At 47.7% G+C, this 23,947-nt stretch overlaps 1 protein-coding gene across 9 annotated transcripts in view; it reads right to left on the reverse strand.

Moving 5' to 3' along the window:
* Nucleotides 1-23,368, reverse strand: part of CARMIL3 (capping protein regulator and myosin 1 linker 3) — an 83,459-nt gene extending 60,091 nt beyond the window's left edge. For 8 of the 9 annotated variants that reach the window (XM_087891716.1, XM_060684784.2, XM_060684782.2 and 5 more), the window contains exon 1: nt 23,268-23,351. In XM_087891716.1, coding sequence (XP_087747842.1) covers nt 23,268-23,307 — 40 coding nt within the window. In that variant the 5' untranslated portion in view covers nt 23,308-23,351. Of the gene's footprint in view, nt 1-23,267 lie in introns of all 9 variants that reach the window. The other variant, XM_060684783.2, reaches the window with a different exon arrangement.
* Between the last annotated feature and the right edge of the window lie 579 nt (nt 23,369-23,947).

The following is a 23,947-nucleotide window of genomic DNA, read 5'->3' on the forward strand; positions in this document are numbered from 1 at the left end:
TGTAGTGTTGTGTTGTATTATTATATTGTATTGTATTATTGTATTGTATTATTGTATTGTATTGTATTATTTTGTATTGTGTTGTATTATATTGTATTGTATTATTGTATTATATTGTATTATTGTATAGTATTATTGTATTGTATTGTATTATTGTATTGTATTGTATTATTTTGTAGTGTTGTATTATATTGTATTGTATTATTCTATTATATTGTATTACTGTATAGTATTATTGCATTATTGTATTGTATTGTAGTGTATTGTATTGTATTATTGTATTGTATTATTCTATTCTACTGCATTATTGTATTGTATTATTGTATTGTATTGTATTATTGTTTTGTATTGTGTTGTATTATATTGTATTGTATTGTATTATTGTATTATATTGTATTATTGTATAGTATTATTGTATAGTATTATTGCATTATTGCGTTGTATTGTAGTGTGTTGTATTGTATTGTATTTTTGTTTTGTATTGTATTATTGTACTGTATTTTGAATTGAAATTTTTTATATATAAACAATGCTGTACTTCAATGGTTAGATGGCCTAGAAGACGTTGATATTTGAACGTAGATTTTCTTTGACATTTCTATTTTATTGTGTTTACTAACCTAGGTGAAATGTTAAGCTATATTGCTTGTCCACATATTGTACATCATACACTAAATAAATGATAACAATAACAGGCTTTGATGGCATCAACTGACCCACTGTCTCCCTCTGGACAACCTCTTAGCTTCAGCCCAATGAAGTTGTTCTCCATTTTCACCCCTCGGGCCAAACTGAACCCACCAACATCCCGAGCTTCGCGTGTGCCGAGTGCGAGGCAACGAAGCGCGGGGCAGTGGACCGCGACATTTGAGATGACAGTCGCGGTCAGGAAGATGGATTGGTCCTGACAGGCCAGGCAGAGGCAGCCCAGGAGGAGGAGAAGGAAGCTTCGGAGCTTACCAAAGTTGCTCGACCAAATGCTATCCGAGAACGGATCGTGGACAATAGCTGTCTTAAGTAATTGAGCCAAGTTTGACACTGGGGCGGAGGGGGGGGGGAATAGAGGCAGATCAAATAGAGGCAGATCAAAATGGAGGCTGAACGCTGCTAACCCTTTAAATACTTAAATATTTAAATTTATATTATATTATATTCGAGGCACCTTATTTGTGGGGTGCCGCAAGGGTCAGTCCTCTCACCCCTTCTGTTCAACATTTATGTAAAGCCGCTAGGCGAGATCATCCGTGGTTTCGGGGTGAGTGTTCATCAGTATGCTGATGACACACAGCTATACATTTCCACCCCGGACCACCCCAATGATGCCCTTAATGTGATGTACCGTTGCCTGGAGGCCGTGCGGACCTGGATGGGGAGAAACAAGCTCAGACTCAACCCCTCCAAGACCGAGTGGCTGTGGCTTCCGGCGTCCCGGTATAGTCAGCTGGTACCATCGCTGACAATTGGGGATGAGACCTTGCTCCCCACAGAGAAGGCCCGCAACTTGGGTGTCCTCCTGGATTCACGGCTATCTTTAGAAGACCATATGACGGCCGTGGCCAGGGGGGCCTTTTATCAGGTTCGCCTGATCCGCCAGTTGCGTCCCTTTCTGGACCGAGACGCCTTGCGCACGGTCACTCATGCCCTAGTCACCTCCCGTATGGACTACTGTAATGCTCTCTACATGGGGCTCCCCTTGAAAAGCACCCGGAGGCTCCAACTGGTCCAGAACGTAGCCGTGCGGGTGATTATGGGCGCAGCTTGTTATGCCCATGTAACACCTCTCCTACGCGAGCTGCACTGGCTCCTGGTGGTCTTCTGAGTGCGATTCAAGGTGTTAGTCACCACCTTTGAAGCGGTCCATGGCTTAGGACCTGGGTACCTACGAGACCGTCTTTTGCCACTAATAGCCTCCCACCGACCAGTTCGTTCTCACAGGGAGGGACTACTCAGGGTACCGTCAGTCAAATTATGCCGACTGGTGACTCCCAGGGGCAGGACCGTCTCTGTGACGCTCCAACCCTTTGGAATGAACTGCCCCCGGAGATACGGAATATCCCCGACCTTCGTGCTTTCCGCCGTGCCCTCAAGACCCTGATGTTCCAACAGGCGGGGCTAAACATGTGAATGATTTTTAAAATGTTATCTAATTCTGGGTTTTTATTTAATCGGGCCAAACTATGTAATAATTTTAATTAGCAATTTTATGATGTTTGTGTGTCTATATTTTTATCTTGGATGTACACCGCCCTGAGTCCTACGGGAGAAAGGCGGTATAGAAATGTAATTAATAAAATAAATAAAATAAAAAATATTTATATTTAAAATTTATATTTCGCTGATAAAAGAAATAAAGGGAGACTAGTATAGATCTATTTCAGCTATTTAGCTCTCATCAGCTAGCCATACCCGTACTTGGATTCTCACTCGGGCTGCCTGCATGTTAGGCAGTTGTATTAACCTCTGAGCCACAAGTTCTCCTCCCTTTATCATCTTGAGCCAGGGGAGAGATTAAGTGTTTTTCTATCGAGGCATCTGGTCCACCCCAACATGTGGGAGGGAGCATACTGCCTCCCTTTCGCCTTTCAGTTCCCATCTAGGAGCCCTTTATTCCAAACCACTTTATTCCAAATTTATATTTCGCTGATAAAGAAATAAAGGGAGACTTGTATAGATCTATTTCAAGCTATTTAGCTCTCATCAGCTAGCCATACCCTTACTTGGATTCGAACTTGGGCTGCCTGCATGTTGGGCAGTCTCCTTTTATTTCTTTATCAGCGAAACATAAATTTGGTATTTCATAAGTGTGAAAAATGGTCCTGGCACTTTTTTCAAACTTTGAATGAGCGCTAAACAAACATGTCATAAGTCGAGGACGGCCTGTATTATGCCTCGCTCGCCAAAGTTTGTGCCTCCTGATGATTTGCTCCTGAATACAAGTGATCCCCAACTTACGACCATTCATTTAGTGATTATTCAAAGATACGACAGCACTGGAAAAAAAAGTGATTTTTAGACCGATCCTCACACTTACGACCCTGGGCCACATTTATGTTGGTTGCAGAATCCCGGGGTCACGTGGTCTCCGTTTATTACTTTCCCAGCTGGCTTCTGATACAGAAAGTCAATGGGGGGAGCCAGCAGGGAAGATTGCAAGTTACGGTCATGTGATGTCTCACTTAACAATGAAATTTTCAGGTTCTTATTTTGGTCGTAAATCAAGGACTACTGCAAATTCCCATCAGTCCTTTGTTCAAATCCCTAATAAGCAAGATTTCTGGTTTGGTACCTTTATTTACAAAAACACAAGGTCGTTCTCCACTTACAATACTTCATTTACTGACGGTTCAAAGTTACGACAGAGCTGAAAAAGTGACTTATGACCATTTTTCACAGTTACGACTGGGTAGCATCCCCACGATCCTGCGGTCAAAATTCCGATGCTGACGGTCGCAGTGTCCCGGGGTTACGTGATCCGCTTTTGCGACCGTCTGACGAGCCAAGACGATGGGGAAGCCAGATTCGCTTAACAAACCGCGTCGCTAACTTAACAACTGTAGTACTCGACTTAACAAACTGTGGCAAGAAAGGCAGTAAAAATGGAGCAAACCTCATTTAACAAATGTTTCACTCAGCAACATAAATTTCGGGCTGAGCTGTGGTCATAAGTCGGGGATTCCCTGTAACAGTCAACCATCATTTAAATCATAATTTTGCTTGCATTTATCGGTGTTTGCAAACCACGATACCCAGTTTATGCAGCACTGTAACCAGGGGTGGGCTTCAAAAATTTTAGCAAGGGGTTTTCTGCCGGATTGCTGGGTGGGCGTGGTCTAGTCGGGCTCCTGCACCACGGCAGGGGAGGTATTTTTGCCCTCCCCGGGCTCCAGAGGCTTTTCTTGAGCCTCCGGGAGGGCAAAAACGGCCTCCCCAGGCTCCAGAGGCCCTTTGGAGGCCGGAAACGGGCCCAATCTTCCAGTAGGCCCATTTTCCGCCCTCCCGAGCCTCGGTGCTCGCCCTGCGCTTACCTGCATCCAAAACAGGCCGCATGGGGACTCCTGGAAGGGGAGGGGCAGGGTGGACGGGTCCAGCGAGGAGTCGGATTTGGGGGTTCTCCGAACTGCACAGAATCCTAGCTAGAGATTCTCCCGAACCCTTGCGAACCCCCATCAGCCCACCCCTGATCGTACCCCAAAATTTAATTATATATGTTACAGATTAGGGCAGTGTTTTTCAAACTTGGCAACTTTGTGGGACTTCAACTCCCAGAATTCCCCAAACCGCCTAGGGCAGGGGTGGGCAATTGTGGCTCTTTTACAACCTGTGGACTTCAACTCCCAGAATTCCTGGGACAGCTTGAAATCCACCCATCTTTAAAGTTGCCAAATTAGACGCAACACTGGGTTCGAATAATGCATGAATATAGCTAAGCATCATTATCTTTTCATTTGACCAAAAGAACAAATTAATCACTTATAATAATTTATTAATTATTTAAATTAACCCATTCCATTATTAATTAATAATTCTGGGAGTCGAAATCCACCGATAATACAGCAGTGACTCTACCCTCGTATTTAACTGCTTTAAATACAACCTTTCATTTAAATTTAAATCAAATATAGTTTATTTTGGGCCCACCGCATTCCCTTTTTTCAAAATGGTTGAACTTTCGCCGGGCTGCATAATCTTCAAAACAAGATTAATTGTTTTTATTTTCATTTCAGGCCTATATTTTTTCTCTCTCTCTCTCTTTTCTCTTAGCTCCTGCCTTTCACTTCCTTTCGCTTGTTATTTCTCAAGCCGTTTTTCCTGTGCTTGCATAACGTTGCTTAACCTGAAAGAAAATTGCAGGTTTGATCTCGGAAGGGTATTCTGAACAAAGGGAACGCAAGCCAACATCAATTAAACGAAAAATAACTGGAGGCAATTCCTTGTGATTCAGCTATTGAAACCCAGTTTTCTCTGCCCTATTTTTCTGTCTCCGAGAAAAAGGGATGCAAAGGGAGTTAAATCCAATATGGTAACATTTCATGATGGGACAGAAAAAAAGATAGAAAATGTATTTATTTATTTGTTTCCATTTCTATACCGCCCTTCTCCAATAGGACTCAGGGCGGTGAACAGCCAAAGTAAAAAAACGGAGCATACAAAATTTAAAAAACAGTATTAAAATAATTAAATATTTTGGCCGTAAATTAAAACAACTCAATTTAAAATCAATTTAAAATTTAACTCAAGCCAGCCCAAAATTGACATCTGGGGGAAAAAATCATGGAATTCAGAAGAGAAAAGGCATTTGACAGGATTGAAAGGGTTGCTCAGAGGTGGGATTCATTTACCTTGCCTACCAGTTCGCAAATGTGAGCGCCTCCTCTGTGCGTGCACATGGCCTTTCGCACATGCGCCGTGCTTGGCAATGACATCCGGGCGGGTGGGCACAGCCTCCCACAGTCGCCACTATTGGTGGCGAACCAGCTGAATCCCACCTCTGGGGTTGCCGTACAGGTAATGTTCGTCTTACAACTACAATTGAGCGCCAAATTTACGCTGTTCAGTGAAACATTTGTCGGGTGAGTTTTGCTCCATTTTACGGCCTTCCTTGGCATAGTTGTTAAATAAAGGTAAAGGTAAAGGGTTCCCCCTCGCACATATGTGCTAGTCGTTTCCGACTCTAGGGGGCGACGATCATCTCCGTTTCAAAGCCGAAGAGCCAGCGCTGTCCGAAGACGTCTCCGTGGTCATGTGGCCGGCATGACTCAATGCCAAAGGCGCATGGAACGCTGTTACCTTCCCACCAAATGCGGTCCCTATTTTTCTACTTGCATTTTTTACGTGCTTTCGAACTGCTAGGTTGGCAGAAGCTGGGACAAGGAACGGGAGCTCACCCCGTTACGCGGTGCTAGGGATTCGAACCGCTGAACTGCCGACCCTTTCGATCGACAAAGCTCAGCGTCTTAGCCACTGAGCCACCGCGTCCCTCAGTTGTTAAATGAATCACTGCAAATGTTAAGTTAGTGACCTGGCTTCCCCCCTAGACTTTGCTTGTCAAAAGGTCGCAAAAGGGGATCGCGTGACTCCAGGGCACTGCGACCGTCATAAATATGAGTGAATTGCCAGGCATCCAAATTTTGATTATCCTATTCCATTCCATATTTTCCATTCCATTCCATATTTTCCACTCCATTCCATTCCATATTTTCCATTCCATTCCATTCCATTATTCTATTCTGTTCTGTTGTTCTGTTCCGTTCTATTCCATTCCATTTTTCTACTCCACTCCACTATTCTATTCCCGTGACGGCGAACCTATGGCACGCGTGCCACAGGTGGCACGTAGAACCATATCTATGGGCACGCGAGCTCAGCTCCGGGCCTTCCGGTCCCACCAGAAGTCGGCAAACAGGCTGTTTCCGGCCTCTGGATAGCTCCAGGGGGGTGGGGAAGGCCATTTTCACCCTCCCCAGGCTCCAGAGGCTTTGTAGGAGCCTGGGGAGGGCGAAAAACGGGCCTACCAGGCCCACCATGCCATCATGTGCCAAAAGCGGGGGGGAGTGCGTGGGGGTGGGGTGCATAGAATTATGGGTGTGGGCACGCACATGTGCGACCCCCCCCCACTCCCTCCGCTTTTGGGATGCGATGGCAAAAAGGTTAGCCATCGCTGTTCTATTCTATACTCTACTCTACTTCGCTCCACTCCATTTTTCTATTCCATTCCATTCCATATATTTTATTCTATTCTATTCCATTCCATTCCATTCCACTCCACTCCATTATTCTATTCCATTCCATTCCATATATTTTATTCCATTCCATTCCATTCTATTCCACTGCACTGCACTCCATTATTCTATTCCATTCTATTCCATTCCATTCTATTCCACTCCATATATTTTACTCTATTCCATTCCATTCCATTCCACTCCATTCCATTCCACTCCATTCCATTATTCTATTCCATTCCATTCCATTCCATTCCATATATTTTATTCCATTCCATTCCATTCCACTCCACTCCACTCCATTTTTCCATTCCATTCCATTCCATATATTTTATTCTATTCCATTCCATTCCATTCCATTCCATATATTTTATTCCATTCAATTCCATTCCACTCCACTCCACTCCATTTTTCCATTCCATTCCATTCCATATATTTTATTCTATTCCATTCCATTCCACTCCATTATTCTATTCCATTCCATTCCATTCCATATATTCCATTCCATTCCATATATTTTATTCCATTCCATTCCATTCCATTATTCCACTCCATTCCATTATTCCATTCCATTCCATATATTTTATTCCATTCCATTCCATTCCATTATTCCACTCCATTCCATTATTCCATTCCATTCCAAATATTTTATTCTATTCCATTTCATTCCACTCCACTCCACTCCATTTTTCCATTCCATTCCATTCCATATATTTTATTCTATTCCATTCCATTCCATTCCATTCCATTCCATTCCATATATTTTATTCCATTCCATTCCATTCCACTCCACTCCACTCCATTTTTCCATTCCATTCCATTCCATATATTTTATTCTATTCCATTCCATTCCACTCCATTATTCTATTCCATTCCATTCCATTCCATATATTCCATTCCATTCCATATATTTTATTCCATTCCATTCCATTCCATTATTCCACTCCATTCCATTATTCCATTCCATTCCATATATTTTATTCCATTCCATTCCATTCCATTCCATTCCATTATTCCACTCCATTCCATTATTCCATTCCATTCCAAATATTTTATTCTATTCCATTTCATTCCACTCCATTATTCTACTCTACTCTACTCCATCCCATCCCATCTCATCCCATTCCTGAAGATGGCTTCATTTCTCTTACAATCAGATCCAGAAAAGCAGAAATCAATTCTACCTTTAAACATCTCCAGGTCAGTTGCCTTTCCCTGTTATAGCTCAAAAAAAAAAAAAAAAAAAAGAACACCCATTACAGGTAGTCCTCGATTTACAACGGTTTATTTAATGACCGTTCAAAATTACGACAGCATTGAAAAAATGAGACTTAGGCCCGTTTTTCACACTGACGACCACTGCAGAGTCCCCAATGTCACGCAATCAAATTTCAGATGCTTGGCAACTTGTTCCTACTTATGACCGTTGCAGTGGCCCGGGGTCACGTGATCCCGTTTTGCGATCTTCTGAACAGCAAAGTCAACAGGGGAAGCCTAAGGCGGGACTAGAACTCACCGCCTCCTGGTGACTGGCCCAAAGTCACTCAACTGGCTTTTGTGCTTAAGGCGGGACTAGAACTCACCGCCTCCTGGTGATTGGCCCAAAGTCACTCAACTGGCTTTTGTGCTTAAGGCGGGACTAGAACTCACCGCCTCCTGGTGATTGGCCCAAAGTCACTCAACTGGCTTTTGTGCTTAAGGCGGGACTAGAACTCACCGCCTCCTGGTGATTGGCCCAAAGTCACTCAACTGGCTTTTGTACTTAAGGCGGGACTAGAACTCCCTGACTCCTGGTGATTGGCCCAGAGTCACTCAACTGGCTTTTGCGCTTAAGGCGGGACTAGAACTCACAGTCTCCTGGTCATTGGCCCAAAAACATCCAATCGATTTCATGAGAGTTGGGGGGGGCGTCTTTCTTTCTCTCTCTCTCGCACCCAGCCTACCTCACAGGGTGGTTGTGATTGGGCAAACAGGTGAAGGAAAGAATATTAGGCCAGAAAGATCTTCCCTAGGGCTCAAATCATGAAAGCAAAAGGAATATTAGAAAGAAAAAGGAATATATACGGGCTTAGCGTTCATATTTCGCGTTAAGCCCTAACGTACCTCGCTTTGGTTTCGTGTAAACGAAGCCCAAACCCAGCATTTGTGGCTTGTAATCTATGATTTATGGCTTAGCGTGCTTTGGAAACTTTCAAAATGTTGGTTTTAGGCAATAAGCCAGAGTTAAAAAGTTAAAGAAACAGATTCAGCGGGGCACATAAGCCACAGTTTATCTGTCCCATTGAGGCTTAGTTTCTTTAATCCTGGTTTACTGTTTAAACCATCATTTCCCAAGTTGTCTTTCCCCCTTCCTCCTTTTTTCAGTGTTTTGCTGTCACTGCACACATCACGGAGCAAAAGAGTCTAAAACAGACAGAGGCAAGTCTCCCTCCAGACAAATTCGGTGCCCGCTGACCATTAACCCATCTATGTCATTTTCTTGGCAACAATAGAAACATGATTTCGAGAGCGGCTAATGGTACCCGGTCCTGTGCAACGAGGAAAATAACCCAGATTTTTTAAAAAAGGCCGTTTTAGAATTTTTCCAACCACAAATACTGGGGATTCGGGGGCCCTCCGCTCAGAGATTAAAATCCTTCTCCTTATTGTTCTAATAATTTAATACACTTCGTTGTGGATACTTAATTTCTTTTTTTTAAGCATTTACCGCCCGTCGTACCGTATCAGCAATTCTGCTCACCGATATTATTTAGAACAGGATAATAAAACAGAGTCACAGAATCACGGAGTGGGAAGCGACCTTAATGGTCATCTAGTCAATGAAATTCAACGTAGAGAAAAGTCAAGTCTTACGGCAAGAAAAACCCACATACAAACTGGGTGAAACCAGGTTTAATAGCAGTTTAGCTTAGTTTAGTTTAGTTTATTTGATTTATATACCGCCCTACTCCCGAAGGACTCAGGGCGGTGAACAGCCACAAGATAAAAACACATCAATGCAAAATTTAAAAACAGAATAAAACCGAATTAATCAATTTGGCCGAAGACAGATTTAAAACACCCCAATAAATTAAAAACGAATTAAAATTTGCGTTTTAAAAAGGAAAAAAGGGAAAAATTAGGCCAGGCCAGCCTGATGGAATAAAAAGGTCTTGAGAGCGCGACGGAAGGTGCGTAGATCCGGAATCCTCCGTATCTCCGGGGGGAGCTCATTCCAGATAGTAGGTGCCCCCACAGAGAAGGCTCTCCCCCTGGGGGCCGCCAGTCGACATTGTTTGGCCGACGGTACCCAGAGGAGCCCCTCTCTATGAGAGCGTACCGGCCGGTGGGAGGCTACTGGTGGCAGCAGGCGGTCCTGTGTAACCGTGAAGAGGGATCTTGGAGTCTTAGTGGACAACCAGCTAAATATGAGCCAGCCATGAGCAGCGGCAGCCAAAAAAGCCGATGTAATTCTAAATTGCATTAACAGAGGGATACACTCAAGATCAAGGGAGGTACTAACATCACTCTAGAAAGCCTTAGTAAGACCACACCTAGAGTACTGCATCCAGTTTTGGTCACCACACTATAAAAAAGAGGTTGAGACGGAGATACGGAGGATTCCGGATCTGCGTACCTTCCGTCGTGCGCTTAAGACGTTTTTATTCCATCAAGCTGGCCTGACCTAAACTTTTCCCCTTTTTAAATGGAATTTTAAATTTGGTTTTAATTTATTGGGGTTTTAAAATGTCTCAGCCAAATTTATTTAATTAGTTTTATCTCTATTTTAAATTTTGTATCTATATGTTTTATTTATGGCTGTTCACCGCCCTGAGTCCTTCGGGAGTAGGGCGGTATACAAATTTAATAAAATGAAAAAATGAAAATGAAATGAGACTCTAGAAAGAGTGCAGAGAAGAGCAACCAGGATGATTAAGGGACTGGAGGCTAAAACATACGACGAACGGTTCCAGGAACTGGGCCTGGCTAGTCTAGTGAAGAGAAGGACCAGGGGAGACAGGAGAGCATCTTCCAATATTTGAGGGGCTGCCCCAGAGAGGAGGAAGATGGTCAAGCTATTTTCCAAGGCACCCGAAGGCCAGACAAGGAATAATGGATGGAAACTGATCAAGGAGAGATTCAACCTAGAAATAAGTAGAAATTTTCTGACAGTGAGAAGAATCAACCCATGGAAAAGAAGTTGCCTTTGGAGATTATGGGAGCTTCATCACTGGAGGCTTTCAAGAAGAGACTGGACTGCCATCTTATCAGAAACGGTGTAAGGTCTCCTGCTTGGGCGGGGAGGGGTTGGGCTAGATGACCTACAAGGTCCCTTCCGACTCTCTTAATCTGAGAGTCCAGACCATTTCAGGCAAACGGCTGTCCAATCTCTTCTGGAAATCCTCCCGTTATGGAGCGCCCACAACTTCTGGTGGCAAGCTGTTCCACTGAGGAACTGTTGTCACCGTTACGAAATTTCTCCCTTAATTCCAGCTTGCTTCTCTCCTCGATGACTTCCCATCCGTTGTTTCTTCTCCTGCCTTCGGATGCTTTGGAGAATAGGTTGACTCCCCTTCTTCTTTGTGGCAGATTTGGAGATCTCCTGCTTGGGTGGGTGGTGGGTGGGAGGGGGTTGGACTAGATGACCTATAAGGTCCCTTCCAAAGGATGGGATCAAGCCAGCCTGGTTAGATGAAATAAGTGAGTTTTAAGGGCCCGACGAAAAGTCTGGAGGTCTGGTATCGTGCGTATCTCTTGGGGTAGGTCGTTCCAGAGGGCGGATGCCGCCACAGAGAAGGCTCTTCCCCTGGGGGTCGCCAGCCGACATTGTCTGGCCGACGGCACCCTGAGGAGGCCCTCTCTGTGCGAGCGTACTGGCCGGTGGGAGGCAGTTGGCGGCAGAAGGCGGTCTCGTAAATATCCAGGCCCTAAGCCATGGAGCACTTTAAAGGTGATCACCAACACCTTGAAGCGCACCCGGAAGACCCCCAGGAGCCAGTGCATCTCGCACAGGAGAGGTGTCACATGGGAGCGCCCCGTCGCTCCCATAATCCCCCACGCGGCCGCATTCTGGACCAGTTGGAGCCTCCGGGTGCACCCCAAGGGGAGCCCCATGAAGAGAGCATTGCAGTAGTCCAGGCGGGAAGTGACAAGTGCTTGAGTGACCGTGCGTAGGGAGTCCCGATCTAGAAAGGGACGCAACTGGCGTATCAGGCGAACCTGATAAAAAGTCCCCCTGGCCATGGCTGTCATATGCTCTTCTAAAGACAGCCATGCATCCAGGAGGACGCCCAAGTTGCGAGCCCTCTCGGTGGGGGCCAGTGATTTGCCCCCAATAACCAGCGATGGCACCAGCTGGCTATATCGGGACGTCGGAAGCCACAGCCACTCGGTCTTGGAAGGGTTGAGTCGGAGCCTGTTTCTCCCCATCCAGGTCCGCACGGCCTCCAGGCACCGGGACATCACCGGGACATATATATATGTCTTTGGTTATTCGGGTTTTCTCCCGCGTAAAATTCGAAGTGTCTTGGTGACGTTTCGACGAAGTCTCATTCGTCATCTTCAGGCTGGTGTTTTCAGCTTCGTGCTTCTAGGAGCAATGTGTGATCGCAGCTGTTTCTTCCTTTTAAACCCGAATAACCAAAGATCAACATACAAACAAGCACCTTGCTGCCCCTTTTGGGAGACTAAGGAGTCACCTTAGTCTCCCAAACTAGGGCTGCATAAAAATCTTGGTTTATGTAGGAAGAACCTGGCTAAAGAGAAATACCCATAAAGCCTACGAAAAGGAAAGAAAACAAATACTGTCAGGAGCAGACATCCTGCGAACTCCGGAACTTAAAATTTTTAAATTTTAAAAGAATTAAAATTTTATTTTACTAAGCTTTCGTCAGCCATCTGCTGACATCGTCAGAGTATTAAACTACCATTACAGAACTCATCTTTTTAGAATAGTTTGTAATAGTTTGTAATATAATAGTTTGTAATATATTTTTAAAATAGTTACAAACTATTCTAAAAATACGAGTTCCAGGTATATTAGTAAAAAAAGAAGCAGACATACCGCGAACTCCGGAACTTAAGATTTTAAAATTTTAAAAGAATTAAAATTTTATTTTACTAAGCTTTCGTCGGCCATCTGCTGACATCTTCTATATATATATAAAATATATATTTTTATTAATATATATATACATATATATATACATATCTCCTTTCCTTAGAAAAATGGAAAGCTGGGATGGCTGTATTCGCAGAAGATTCAAGATGAGGGAAGGGAAGTCTTGTTCGCGCAATGCATAATTTATGCCTTGTGGCCACCCGCTACAGAGATCAATTGCAGACTTAAATGGCTTGAAAAAGTAATGAAAGAGAGAGAGAAAAAAAAACAAGGGAAGGAAAACAAAAGGCAGGGATTTTGGAAGCATCAGGTAGAAGAGGTTTAAAAAAAACGCCTAACGATGGTTAACATGGAGCCCGTTAAAGCCCAATTGTTCAAAATGGACCCATTCTCCATGAATTTGCACACTCCCATTTTTAAAAGCTATCAGAAGTTTGCGCCCGGCGCCCTGTCTGGTAAAAATTTCCCTCGCTAAGCCAGACCGTCAGTGGTGAAATCTAAAATTCGTTACTACCGGTTCTGTGGGCGTGGCTTGGTGGGAGGGGGGGTAATGTGACTGGGTGGGTGTGGCCAATATTTTTTTTTTTTACTTTTAAAGCCATTTTTTCTACAACCTCTTCAGCGAAGAGGTTGTAAAAAAATGCTTTCAAAAGGCTCTGACGATCCCAGCTGAGTTGCCTGATCGGCAGAGGCTTTTTTTCTTTTAAAAGCCTCTGCCGATCAGGCAACTCAGCAGTGATCGTCAGAGGCATTTAAAAGAAAAAAAAGCCTCTGCCGATCAGGCAACTCAGCAGGGATCGTCAGAGGCATTTAAAAGAAAAAAAACCTCTGATGATCAGGCAACTCAGCAGGGATCGTCAGAGGCATTTAAAAGAAAAAAAAGCCTCTGCCAATCAGGCAACTCAGCTGGGATCGTCAGAGGCATTTAAAAGAAAAAAAAAGCCTCTGACGATCAGGCAACTCAGCTGGGATCGTCAGAGGCATTTAAAAGAAAAAAAAGCCTCTGATGATCAGGCAACTCAGCAGGGATTGTCAGAGGCTTTTAAAAGCATTTTTTCTACAACCTCTTCGCCGAATCTCTTCTGAAAAGGTTGTAGAAAAAAATGCTTTTAAAAGCCTTTGACGCTCCCAGCTGAGCCGTGCGATCATCAGAGGCTTTAGTTTTTTACTTTTAAAAGCATTTTTTCGGCCGAAGAGGTTGTAGAAAATGCTTTTAAAATTTTTTTAAAAAGAGCCTCTGATGATTGCGCGGCTCAGCTGGACATTGGGGAGGGGGCAGGGATTTTTGCTACCGGTTCTCCGAACCACCCGCCACCATCGCTACCGGATCAGGCGATCTGGTCCGAACCGGGAGCATTTCACCCCTGCAGACCGTTGTTCAGGGAGTTTTGCCTCATTTAAATAAAGATTAAAAGAGTGGGAAGGCACCTTGGAGGTCATCCAGTCCAACCCTCGCCCCCCCCCAAGCAGGAGACCTGACACCGTTTCTGACAGACGGCAGCCCAGTCTCTTCTTGAAAGCCTCCAGGGATGAAGCTCCCACAACTTCCGAAGGCGACTTCTGTTCCATGGGTTGATGGTTCTCACCAGGGTGGATAAAAATCAATGATTTTTTTTAAAAAAAATAAAAAAAATCGGATTTTTTATTTATTTATTTATTTTTTAAATCAGATTTTTTTTTTTGATTTTTATTGAATTTATTTTAATAAAAAACTTTTGAGGTAAAAATCTATCGTAAGATAGTTTTCTATTTCAGATACATCAATAATTTAGTTTATTCCGCATGAAATGGAGCTTAGTTACGTAGCACGAGGCTGTATATTCTGCAACCCTGGGACTATCGGGGAGTCAACAGCGGGTCAAAGGAGTAGCAGAGATGACAGTTGCTCTTTGAAAATTACGATTGAAAGCGAGTTGATTTAAATCAAGCCTTTTTACTAGTGATTTAAATCATGATTTAAATCATGATTTAAATCGACTCGATTGAAATCAAATCCAGCCTGGTTCTCACCGTCAGGAAATTCCTCCTCATTTCCAGGTTGAATCTCTCCTTGTTCAGTTTCCATCCATGATTCCTTGTCTGGCCTTCAGGGGCCTTGGAAAATAGCTTGACCCCCCTTCTCTCTGGGGCAGCCCCTCAAATATTGGAAGACTGCTCTCATGTCTCCCCTAGTCCTTCTCTTCACTAGACTAGCCAGGCCCAGTTCCTGCAACCGTTCGTCGTATGTTTTAGCCTCCCGTCCCCTAATCCGGAGGTGAAATCCAGCAGGTTCTAACAGGTTCGGGAGAACCGGTAGCGGAAATTTTGAGCAGTTTGGAAAACCGGCAAATATCACCTCTGGCTATCACCTGAGTGGGGTGGGAATGGAGATTTCACAATATCCTTCCCCTGCCACACCCACCAAGCCATGCCCACAAAACCAGTAGGGGAAAATTTTTGAATTTCACCCCTACCCTAATCCTCTTGTTTGCTCTTCTCTGCACTCTTTCTAGAGTCTCAACATCTTTTTTTATAGTGTGGTGACCAAAACTGAAAACAAATTTAAAAACACCCCAATTTATAAGACAAATTTAAAATTTAAAACAATTTAAAAAGAGGTTAGGCCAGGCCAGCCTGCTGGAAAAGGAAAGTTTTAACCATATTTAACTGGTTGTCCATTAAGATTCTAAGATCCCTCTTCACGGTTACTGCTATTAAACCTGGTTTCACCCAACCTATATGTCTACTTTTGGTTTTTTTCTTGCCTAAGTGTAAGAAAGACTTTACTTTCTCCACATTGAATTTCGTTTTTGTTAAGAGAGGGCCCAGGGTTCCTGGCATGGCAGTCATTGCCTGTTGCTCTTCCGGTTTCTAGTGCATGTATGTGCACCGGCTAGGAAGGAAGGGAGGGAGGGAGGGAATGAAAGGAAGGAAGGAAAAGAGGGAGGGAATGGAAAGGAGGGAGGAAAAGAGGGAGAGAGGGAGGGAATGGAAGGAAGGAAGGAAAAGAGAGAGGGAGAGAATGGAAGGAAGGGAGAGAGGGAGGAAGGAAGGAGAAAAGGGAGAAAGGGAGGGAGGGAATGGAAGGAAGGGAGGAAAAGACGGAGGGAGGGAGAAAGGAAAAGAGGGAGGGAGGGAGGGAATGGAAGGAAGGGAGGGAGGGAGGGAGGAAGGAAAAGAGGGAGAGAGGGAGGGAGGGAATGGAAGGAAGGAAGGAAAAGAGGGAGGGAATGGAAGGAAGGGAGGGAGGGAGGAAAAGAGGGAGAGAGGGAGGGAATGGAAGGAAGGGAGGAAAAGAGGGAGGGGGGAATGGAAGGAAGGGAGGGAGGGAGGGAGGAAGGAAAAGAGGGAGAGAGGGAGGGAATGGAAGGAAGGAAGGAAAAGAGAGAGGGAGAGAATGGAAGGAAGGGAGGGAGGGAGGGAATGGAAGGGAGGGAGGAAAAGAGGGAGGGGGAATGGAAGGAAGGGAGGGAGGGAGGGAGGAAGGAAAAGAGGGAGAGAGGGAGGGAATGGAAGGAAGGAAGGAAAAGAGAGAGGGAGAGAATGGAAGGAAGGGAGAGAGGGAGGAAGGAAGGAGAAAAGGAAGAAAGGGAGGGAGGGAATGGAAGGAAGGGAGGAAAAGACGGAGGGAGGGATAAAGGAAAAGAGGGAGGAAGGGAATGGAAGGGAGGGAGGGAGGGAGGGAGGGAGGAAAAGAGGGAGAGAGGGAGGGAGGGAATGGAAGGAAGGAAGGAAAAGAGGGAGGGAATGGAAGGAAGGGAGGGAGGGAGGAAAAGAGGGAGAGGGAGGGAATGGAAGGAAGGAAGGAAAAGAGAGAGGGAGAGAATGGAAGGAAGGGAGGGAGGGAGGGAATGGAAGGGAGGGAGGAAAAGAGGGAGGGGGGAATGGAAGGAAGGGAGGGAGGGAGGGAGGAAGGAAAAGAGGGAGAGAGGGAGAGAATGGAAGGAAGGGAGAGAGGGAGGAAGGAAGGAGAAAAGGGAGAAAGGGAGGGAGGGAATGGAAGGAAGGGAGGAAAAGACGGAGGGAGGGATAAAGGAAAAGAGGGAGGAAGGGAATGGAAGGGAGGGAGGGAGGGAGGGAGGGAGGAAAAGAGGGAGAGAGGGAGGGAGGGAATGGAAGGAAGGAAGGAAAAGAGGGAGGGAATGGAAGGAAGGGAGGGAGGGAGGAAAAGAGGGAGAGAGGGAGACAATGGAAGGAAGGGAGGAAAAGAGGGAGTGAGGAAGGAAGGGAATGGCAGGAAGGAAGGAAAAGAGGGAAGGAGGGAAGGAAAGGAAGGAAGGAAAAGAGGGAGGGAGGGAATGGAAGGAAGGGAGGGAAGGAGGAAGGAAGGAAAAGAGGGAGAGAGGGAGGGAAGGAATGGAAGGAAGGAAAAGAGGGAGGGAATGGAAGGAAGGGAGGGAGGGAGGAAAAGAGGGAGAGAGGGAGGGAATGCAAGGAAGGAAGCAGAAGAGGGAGGGAGGGAATGGAAGGAAGGGAGGGAGGGAGGAAGCAAAGAAAAGAGGGGGAGAGAGGGAGGGAATGGAAGGAAGGAAGGAAAAGAGGGAGGGAGGGAATGGAAGGAAGGGAGAGAGGGAGAAAGGGAGGGAGGGAATGGAAGGAAGGGAGGAAAAGAGGGAGGGAGGGAGGGAGGAAAAGAGGGAGAGAAGGAGGGAGGGAATGGAAGGAAGGGAGGAAAAAAGGGAGAGAGAGAGGGAGGGAATGGGAGGGAGGGAGGGAATGGGAGGGAGGGAGGAAGGGAGGAAAAAAGGGGGAGGGAGGGAATGGAAGGAAGGAAGGGAGGAAAAGAAGGAGAGAGAGGGAGGGAATAGAAGGAAGTAAAAGAGGGAGGGAGAGAGGGAGGGAATGGAAGAGAGGAAAGGAGGGAGGGAATGGAAGGAAGGAAAAGAAGGAGGGAGGGAGAAAGGGAGAGAGGGAGGGAGCGGGAGGGGAGGATGGGAACGGAAGGAAGATCTCCCAATTGTGGTGATGAAGTCAAGGACTCCCTGTATTATGGCAAGGCTGGCGGTAGGTCACAGCTACCCGTTTACCACCTTTGACTCTGCAATTTCCTCTCTGCAGGGTGGCTCTACCACTTCCTCTCCTCCCCTGAGACACCCCAAACGGCCTCGCTAGCCCCACCCTTCGAAGGGAAGTGTGGGGCTTCCTTTTTTTGCACGCTTTCGTGGGTGTGCATGTGTTTCTGGCAGACAAACAAGGGACAGAAAATAACACAATAACAGCGAGTCGGAAGGGACCTCGGAGGTCTTCTAGTCCAACCCTCTGCTCAAGCAGGAGATCCTACTACACCGTTTCAGACAAATAGTTGTCCGATCTCTTCTTAAAAACCTCCACCTACAATTTCCGGCGGGCCAATCGTTCCGCTGAGGAATTGTCCTCAATTGTTAAGAAATTTCTCCTCAGTTCTAGGCTGCTTCTCTCCTTGATAAGTTTCCATCTGTTGCTTCTTGTCCTGCCCTCAGGGGCTTTGGAGAATAGGTGGACCCCGTCTTCTTTGGGGCAGCCCCTCAAATATTGGAAGACTGCTAAAGCAGGGGGAGCGTGGGGGGGTTACGCCCACACCCATAATTCAGTGCACCCCGCCACCCCTGCGCATGCGCGCGCGACACCCCTGCGCTGCCCCCCCGCTTATGGCACGTGATGACACGGTGGGCCCAGTAGGCCCGTTTTTCGCCCTCCCCAGGCACCAGAGGCTTTCTTGGAGCCTGGGGAGGGCAAAAACAGCCTTCCCCACTCCCTCTGGAGGCCGGAAACAGCCCCTTTGCCGACTTCCGGTGGGACTGGAAGGCCCGTTTTTCGCCCTCCCCAGGCTCCAGAGGCTTTTTTGGAGCCTAGGGAGGACGAAAAGAGCCTTCCCCATCTCCCCTGAGGCCGGAAACGGCCCGTTTGCTGACTTCCGGTGGGACTGAAAGGGCTGTTTTTCGCCCTCCCCAGGTTCCAGAGGCTTTCTTTGAGCCTGGGGAGGGTGAAAACGGCCTTCCCCATCCCCCCCCCGGAGGCCAGAAATGGCCCGTTTGCCGACTTCCGGTGGGACCGGAAGATCCATTTTTCAGCCTCTCCAGGCTCCAGAGGCTTTCTTTGAGCCTGGGGAGGGTGAAAACGGCCTTCCCCATCCCCCCCGGAGGCCAGAAATGGCCCGTTTGCCGACTTCCGGTGGGACCGGAAGATCCATTTTTCAGCCTCCCCAGGCTCCAGAGGCTTTCTAGGAGCCTGGGGAGGGCAAAATCCGCCTTCCCCACGCACCCCCAGAGGCCCTCCGGAGGCCAGAAACAGCCCATTTCCCGACTTCCAGTGGGACCGGAAGGCCTGAAAATCAGCTGGCAGGCGCGCTTGCGCACTGGAGCTGAACTAGGGCAGCACACGCGTGCCATAGGTTCGCCATCACGGGTGTAGGGTCTCCTGCTTGAGCAGGGGGTTGGACTAGAAGACCTCCAGGGTCCCTTCCAACTCTGTTAAGTGAATTCTTGAATCCTCTGAGGTGTAGCAAGGATTTTTTTAATTTAGGTTTTGGGAAATTCTGCTAAGGACTTCTTTGTCCCATCTGCTGTTCTCTTCAGGTGTTGGGCTAACTTCCGCCCCTCCTGGCCAAGGATGATGGGCACTGAAGGCTTTCTTGGAGCCTGGGGAGGGCAAAAACAGCCTTCCCCACCCCCTCAGAAGCCCTCCGGAGGCCGGAAATAGCTTGTTTCCCGACTTCTGGTGGCCCTGGAAGGCCCAAAAATCAGCTGACCGCCACGCACATGCGCTCGCGTGCCCACCGATATGGCTCCGTGTTCCACAGGTGGCATGCGTGCCATAGGTTCGCCATCACGGTTCTAGAGTCTCAGCATTTTTTTTTAATATATCGTGCCAACCAAAACTGGATGCAATGTTCCAAGCGTGGCCGTACCCAGGTCTTATCGAGTGCTATTAACACCGCCTGTGATCTTGATTCACATGTGTGCGTGTGTGTGTGTAAGGGAGAGGAAAATCAACCAGAAAGTACATCAGGTAGCGACGATCCTACACATGGCTGGCGTGTGATCAAAGGAAGCCTCTCTGCCCACCTCCCTCCCTGTTTTTATGAACACCCTGGATGGCATTCCTGCTAGCTTCCGAAGTTAACCAGGACAACGGAGCCTCTAAGCATGTACAGAGAGCTGCTTTGCTTTTTCGGTAGGGCTGAACACTGAAAGAAAGATTTGTAGGCAGGACGCAGCACTCTTTAAACCGAACTGTGGCCTAACCTGCCAAGGAAGATGCCAGGGAAAAAGAGAGAAGGCGAAGGACAGTACGTTGGCACATATGAACACACATGTGTGTGTGGGGGGGGGGGATTTTAATTTTCCCTGTTATTTTTTTTTTTTATGCAACTATCTAGAATAGCATTTCTCAAGCTTGTGGCCACTTGAAGAAGGTGGACTTCAACTCCCAGAATTCCCCAGGCAGCATGGAGGCTACCAACCTCAGCTGCTTAAGATGGGTGGACTTCAACTCCCAGAATTCCCCAGGCAGCATGGGAGATAGCAACCTCAGTCACATAAGATGGGTGGACTTCAACTCCCAGAATTCCCCAGGCAGCATGGGAGATAGCAACCTCAGTCACATAAAATGGGTGGACTTCGACTCCCAGAATTCCCCAGTTGGCATGGAGATCAGCCACCTCAGTCGCTTAAAATGGGTGGACTTCGACTCCCAGAATTCCCCAGCCGGCATGGAGATTAGCCACCTCAGTCGCTTAAAATGGGTGGACTTCAACTCCCAGAATTCCCCAGCCGGCATGGAGATTAGCCACCTCAGCCGCTTAAGATGGGTGGACTTCAACTCCCAGAATTCCCCAGCCGGCATGGAGATTAGCCACCTCAGTCGCTTAAAATGGGTGGACTTCAACTCCCAGAATTCCCCAGGCAGCATGGAGGCTACCAACCTCAGCCGCTTAAGATGGGTGGACTTCGACTCCCAGAATTCCCCAGGCAGCATGGAGGTTAGCCATCTCAGCCACTTAAGATGGGTGGACTTCGACTCCCAGAATTCCCCAGGCAGCATGGAGGCTACCAACCTCAGCCGCTTAAGAGGGGTGGACTTCAACTCCCAGAATTCCCCAGCCGGCATGGAGATTAGCCACCTCAGTTGCTTAAGATGGGTGGACTTCAACTCCCAGAATTCCCCAGGCAGCATGGAGATTAGCCACCTCAGCCGCTTAAGATGGGTGGACTTCGATTCCCAGAATTCCCTAGCCGGCATGGAGATTAGCCACCTCAGTCGCTTAAAATGGGTGGACTTCAACTCCCAGAATTCCCCAGCCGGCATGGAGATTAGCCACCTCAGTCGCTTAAAATGGGTGGACTTCAACTCCCAGAATTCCCCAGGCAGCATGGAGGCTACCAATCTCTGCTGCTTAAGATGGCTCCCCATCTTAAGTGGCTGAGGTTGGCAGCTTCCATGCTGCCTGGGGAATTCTGGGAGTCGAAGTCCACGCATCTTCAGGTGTCCCACAAGCTTCAGAAACATCCATCTAGAACCTACAAGGATTCTCTCCACCCACCATCCTTTATAAGATTAGAAACCGTGGCAGACGCCAACAAACCAGCCCAGCTGGGAATTATGGATCCTGTTATTCCATACCAAGGTGGAGCATCCCACCTCTTCCGTCTTGAATACCTAAGCAGTGTAGGCCAAATATATATTTGGCACACAGACATTTCTCTCTGCAAAAAAAAGGATCTAACGAAACACGCACGCACACCCCTCCCCAAGAGACCCAACCTCAGACTGCCTCCACCATCATCCACAGCCGAACCAAGAAGGAACCAAACCTGAGAAAAATCCAGGAACATCCTCACCAGACCTGCCTCCCTCATCCCACCCCCCAAACGGGGTCTTTAACCCTAATCCTCTGCCTCCAATGGAAGCCACCACCCCTCGCTGAGGGTCTTAACTTGCAAAATCCTGAGTTATTTCCACAACAAAGTCCTAAAGCTAAACACGGTTTGGCCAAAACATGGTCAGGTGAGGCTCGGTTAGCTGGCGACGACAATATCCCTCCCGTATTGTGTGAATGCAATGAACAGCCTGGATGCCTAGAACGGGGGAATATTATCAAGGAAAGGGACGAATTAAGCACCCTGGACAGTGGGAGGGGGGAGAAAAAAAACCAGGAATAAATTGGGAATTTCTTCCTGGGGGAAAAAAAAAGTGAGGGATTTTTTTGGGAAGTGGGGAAGGGGGTTTTGAAGTGTGCAGAAAGAAAGATTTGGGGGCATTTCGGGGTTTGATTGATTGATGGAATGGATCCGCCATCCATCAGGTAGCAAAAGGATTCTCTTTTATGGTGATTGATCCGGGCGGCAAAAATCGTGCCTCATCCTGCTTCCCCCCCCCCCATTGGAGCGAAAGGAGTCGAGGGTCCCTTGATTTGGGGGGGGGCAAAGAGACATATTTGTGATTTTTATTTTTTAAAAAAAGGCCTTTATTTACCCCCTCCCGGATGGAAACATAAACCCAGGCTGATCAGAACGAGAGAGAGAGAGAGAGAGAGAGAGAGAGAGAGAGAGAGAGAGAGAGAGAGGGAAATGGTGCTACTAGTCCTTATGATTTTCAGGAATTCAAGACCAGGGTTTCGAGATGCGGGGAATGGGGGGGGGTTGCCCTCCTGTGATGACCAAGGGACAGACATGTGGGATTTGGGGAGGAGGAAACACACAGAACCAAAAGTGAAAGGGACCCCCCACTCAAGATAGGGGGAGTGGGTGGGACTTTGGGGTGGGTGGGTGGGTGGGAAACAAGCCCTACCCCCGTCTCGTGGGCGAAGAGGGGAGGGCGAGGATGGGGCAGGAGGGAAGCCAGGCAGTGGGGGGGGGGGGTGATGGGTGGGTGGGAAGAAGGGAGGGGAGGAAGGGAAGGGAAGATAAGGAAGGAAGGAAGGATGGAAAGAAAGAAGGAAGGATGGAAAGAAGGAAGGACGGGAGGATGGATGGAAAGAAGGAAGGAAGGTTGGATGGAAAGAAGGAAGGGAGGATGGAAAGAAAGAAGGAAGGAAGGAAGGGAGGATGGATGGATGGAAAGAAGGAAGGGAGGGTGTAAAAAGAAAGAAGGAAGGAAGGATGGAAAGAAAGAAGGAAGGGAGGGAGGATGGATGGATGGATGGAAAGAAGGAAGGATGGAAAGAAGGAAGGAAGGAAGGATGGAAAGAATGGAAAGAAGGAAGGAAGGAAGGATGGAAAGAAGGACCAGTATCCCCCCACCCTCATTCCTGCTTGCAGAGGAGGGGGGGTCTCCCTTAACAGGGTCTTTTCTTTGGGGTGGATGAGCTGGGGGGGGGGTCTTCCTTTGCCCAAGACAATCCGCACCTTGCTTTTGGGGGGGGGAGGTCGATGCAACGAGCGAGGCAGAGCTGCTGCGGGCACGGGGATGCCCCCCTCGCCCCCTCCCTCCCCCTTCTCTCCCCCCCCCACCCACCCTTGGAATAGGTGGGGAGGGGGTCCCCCGCCTACCTTGCAGCTCGCGACCAACCTCCCACCCGGCGCGGGCCATCTCAGCTGCGGCAGGAGCCGGCACATGCCTGGGCTGCTGGGGCGGCGGTGGGAGCCACGGAGGCTGCGCATTCGCCTTCTCTCTCTCTCTCTCCCCCCCCCTCTCTGTCTCTCCCCCCCCACTTCTCCCCCTCCCCTCCTTCCTCCACGGGCACCGGTTGCTGGGGTGGAGGCGAGCAGACGGCCCCCTCCCCACCCAGACTCCCCCCCCTTCTTCCCCAAATCACTCCTCTCCAGGGTCTTCTCTTGAATTACCTCCCCCTCCCCAATTAGGAAGGGGGAAGCCCCCCCACTTGTAGAAAGCACTGCCCCCCCAAGGGGAAGGGGGGAGCGCTCTGGGACCCCCACCCCCCCAGCTGACCCCCACTCTCTCCCCCCCACTCTTCCCACTTGCCCCTGGAGGTGTTTTGAACAAGGGCAGAGATTACAAAAGGGGGGGGCTCCTTTCTCACCCCCCCCCACTTGAGAGACACAGGCTTAGATTTGGGGGACCCCTCTTGTCCTCAAGAGGAGGGGGCTTTCCAGGATGCCCCCCCACCCTCCTGTCACTTTCGCTGGGAGGTTTGAACAAGGGCAGAGATTACAAAAGGGGGGCTCCTTTCTCACCCCCCCCCACTTGAGAGACACAGGCTTAGATTTGG

The sequence above is a fragment of the Pantherophis guttatus genome, chromosome 4 (genome assembly GCF_059756535.1).
Source record: "Pantherophis guttatus breed Tessera chromosome 4, ASM5975653v1, whole genome shotgun sequence".
NCBI classification, from domain to species: domain Eukaryota; kingdom Metazoa; phylum Chordata; class Lepidosauria; order Squamata; family Colubridae; genus Pantherophis; species Pantherophis guttatus.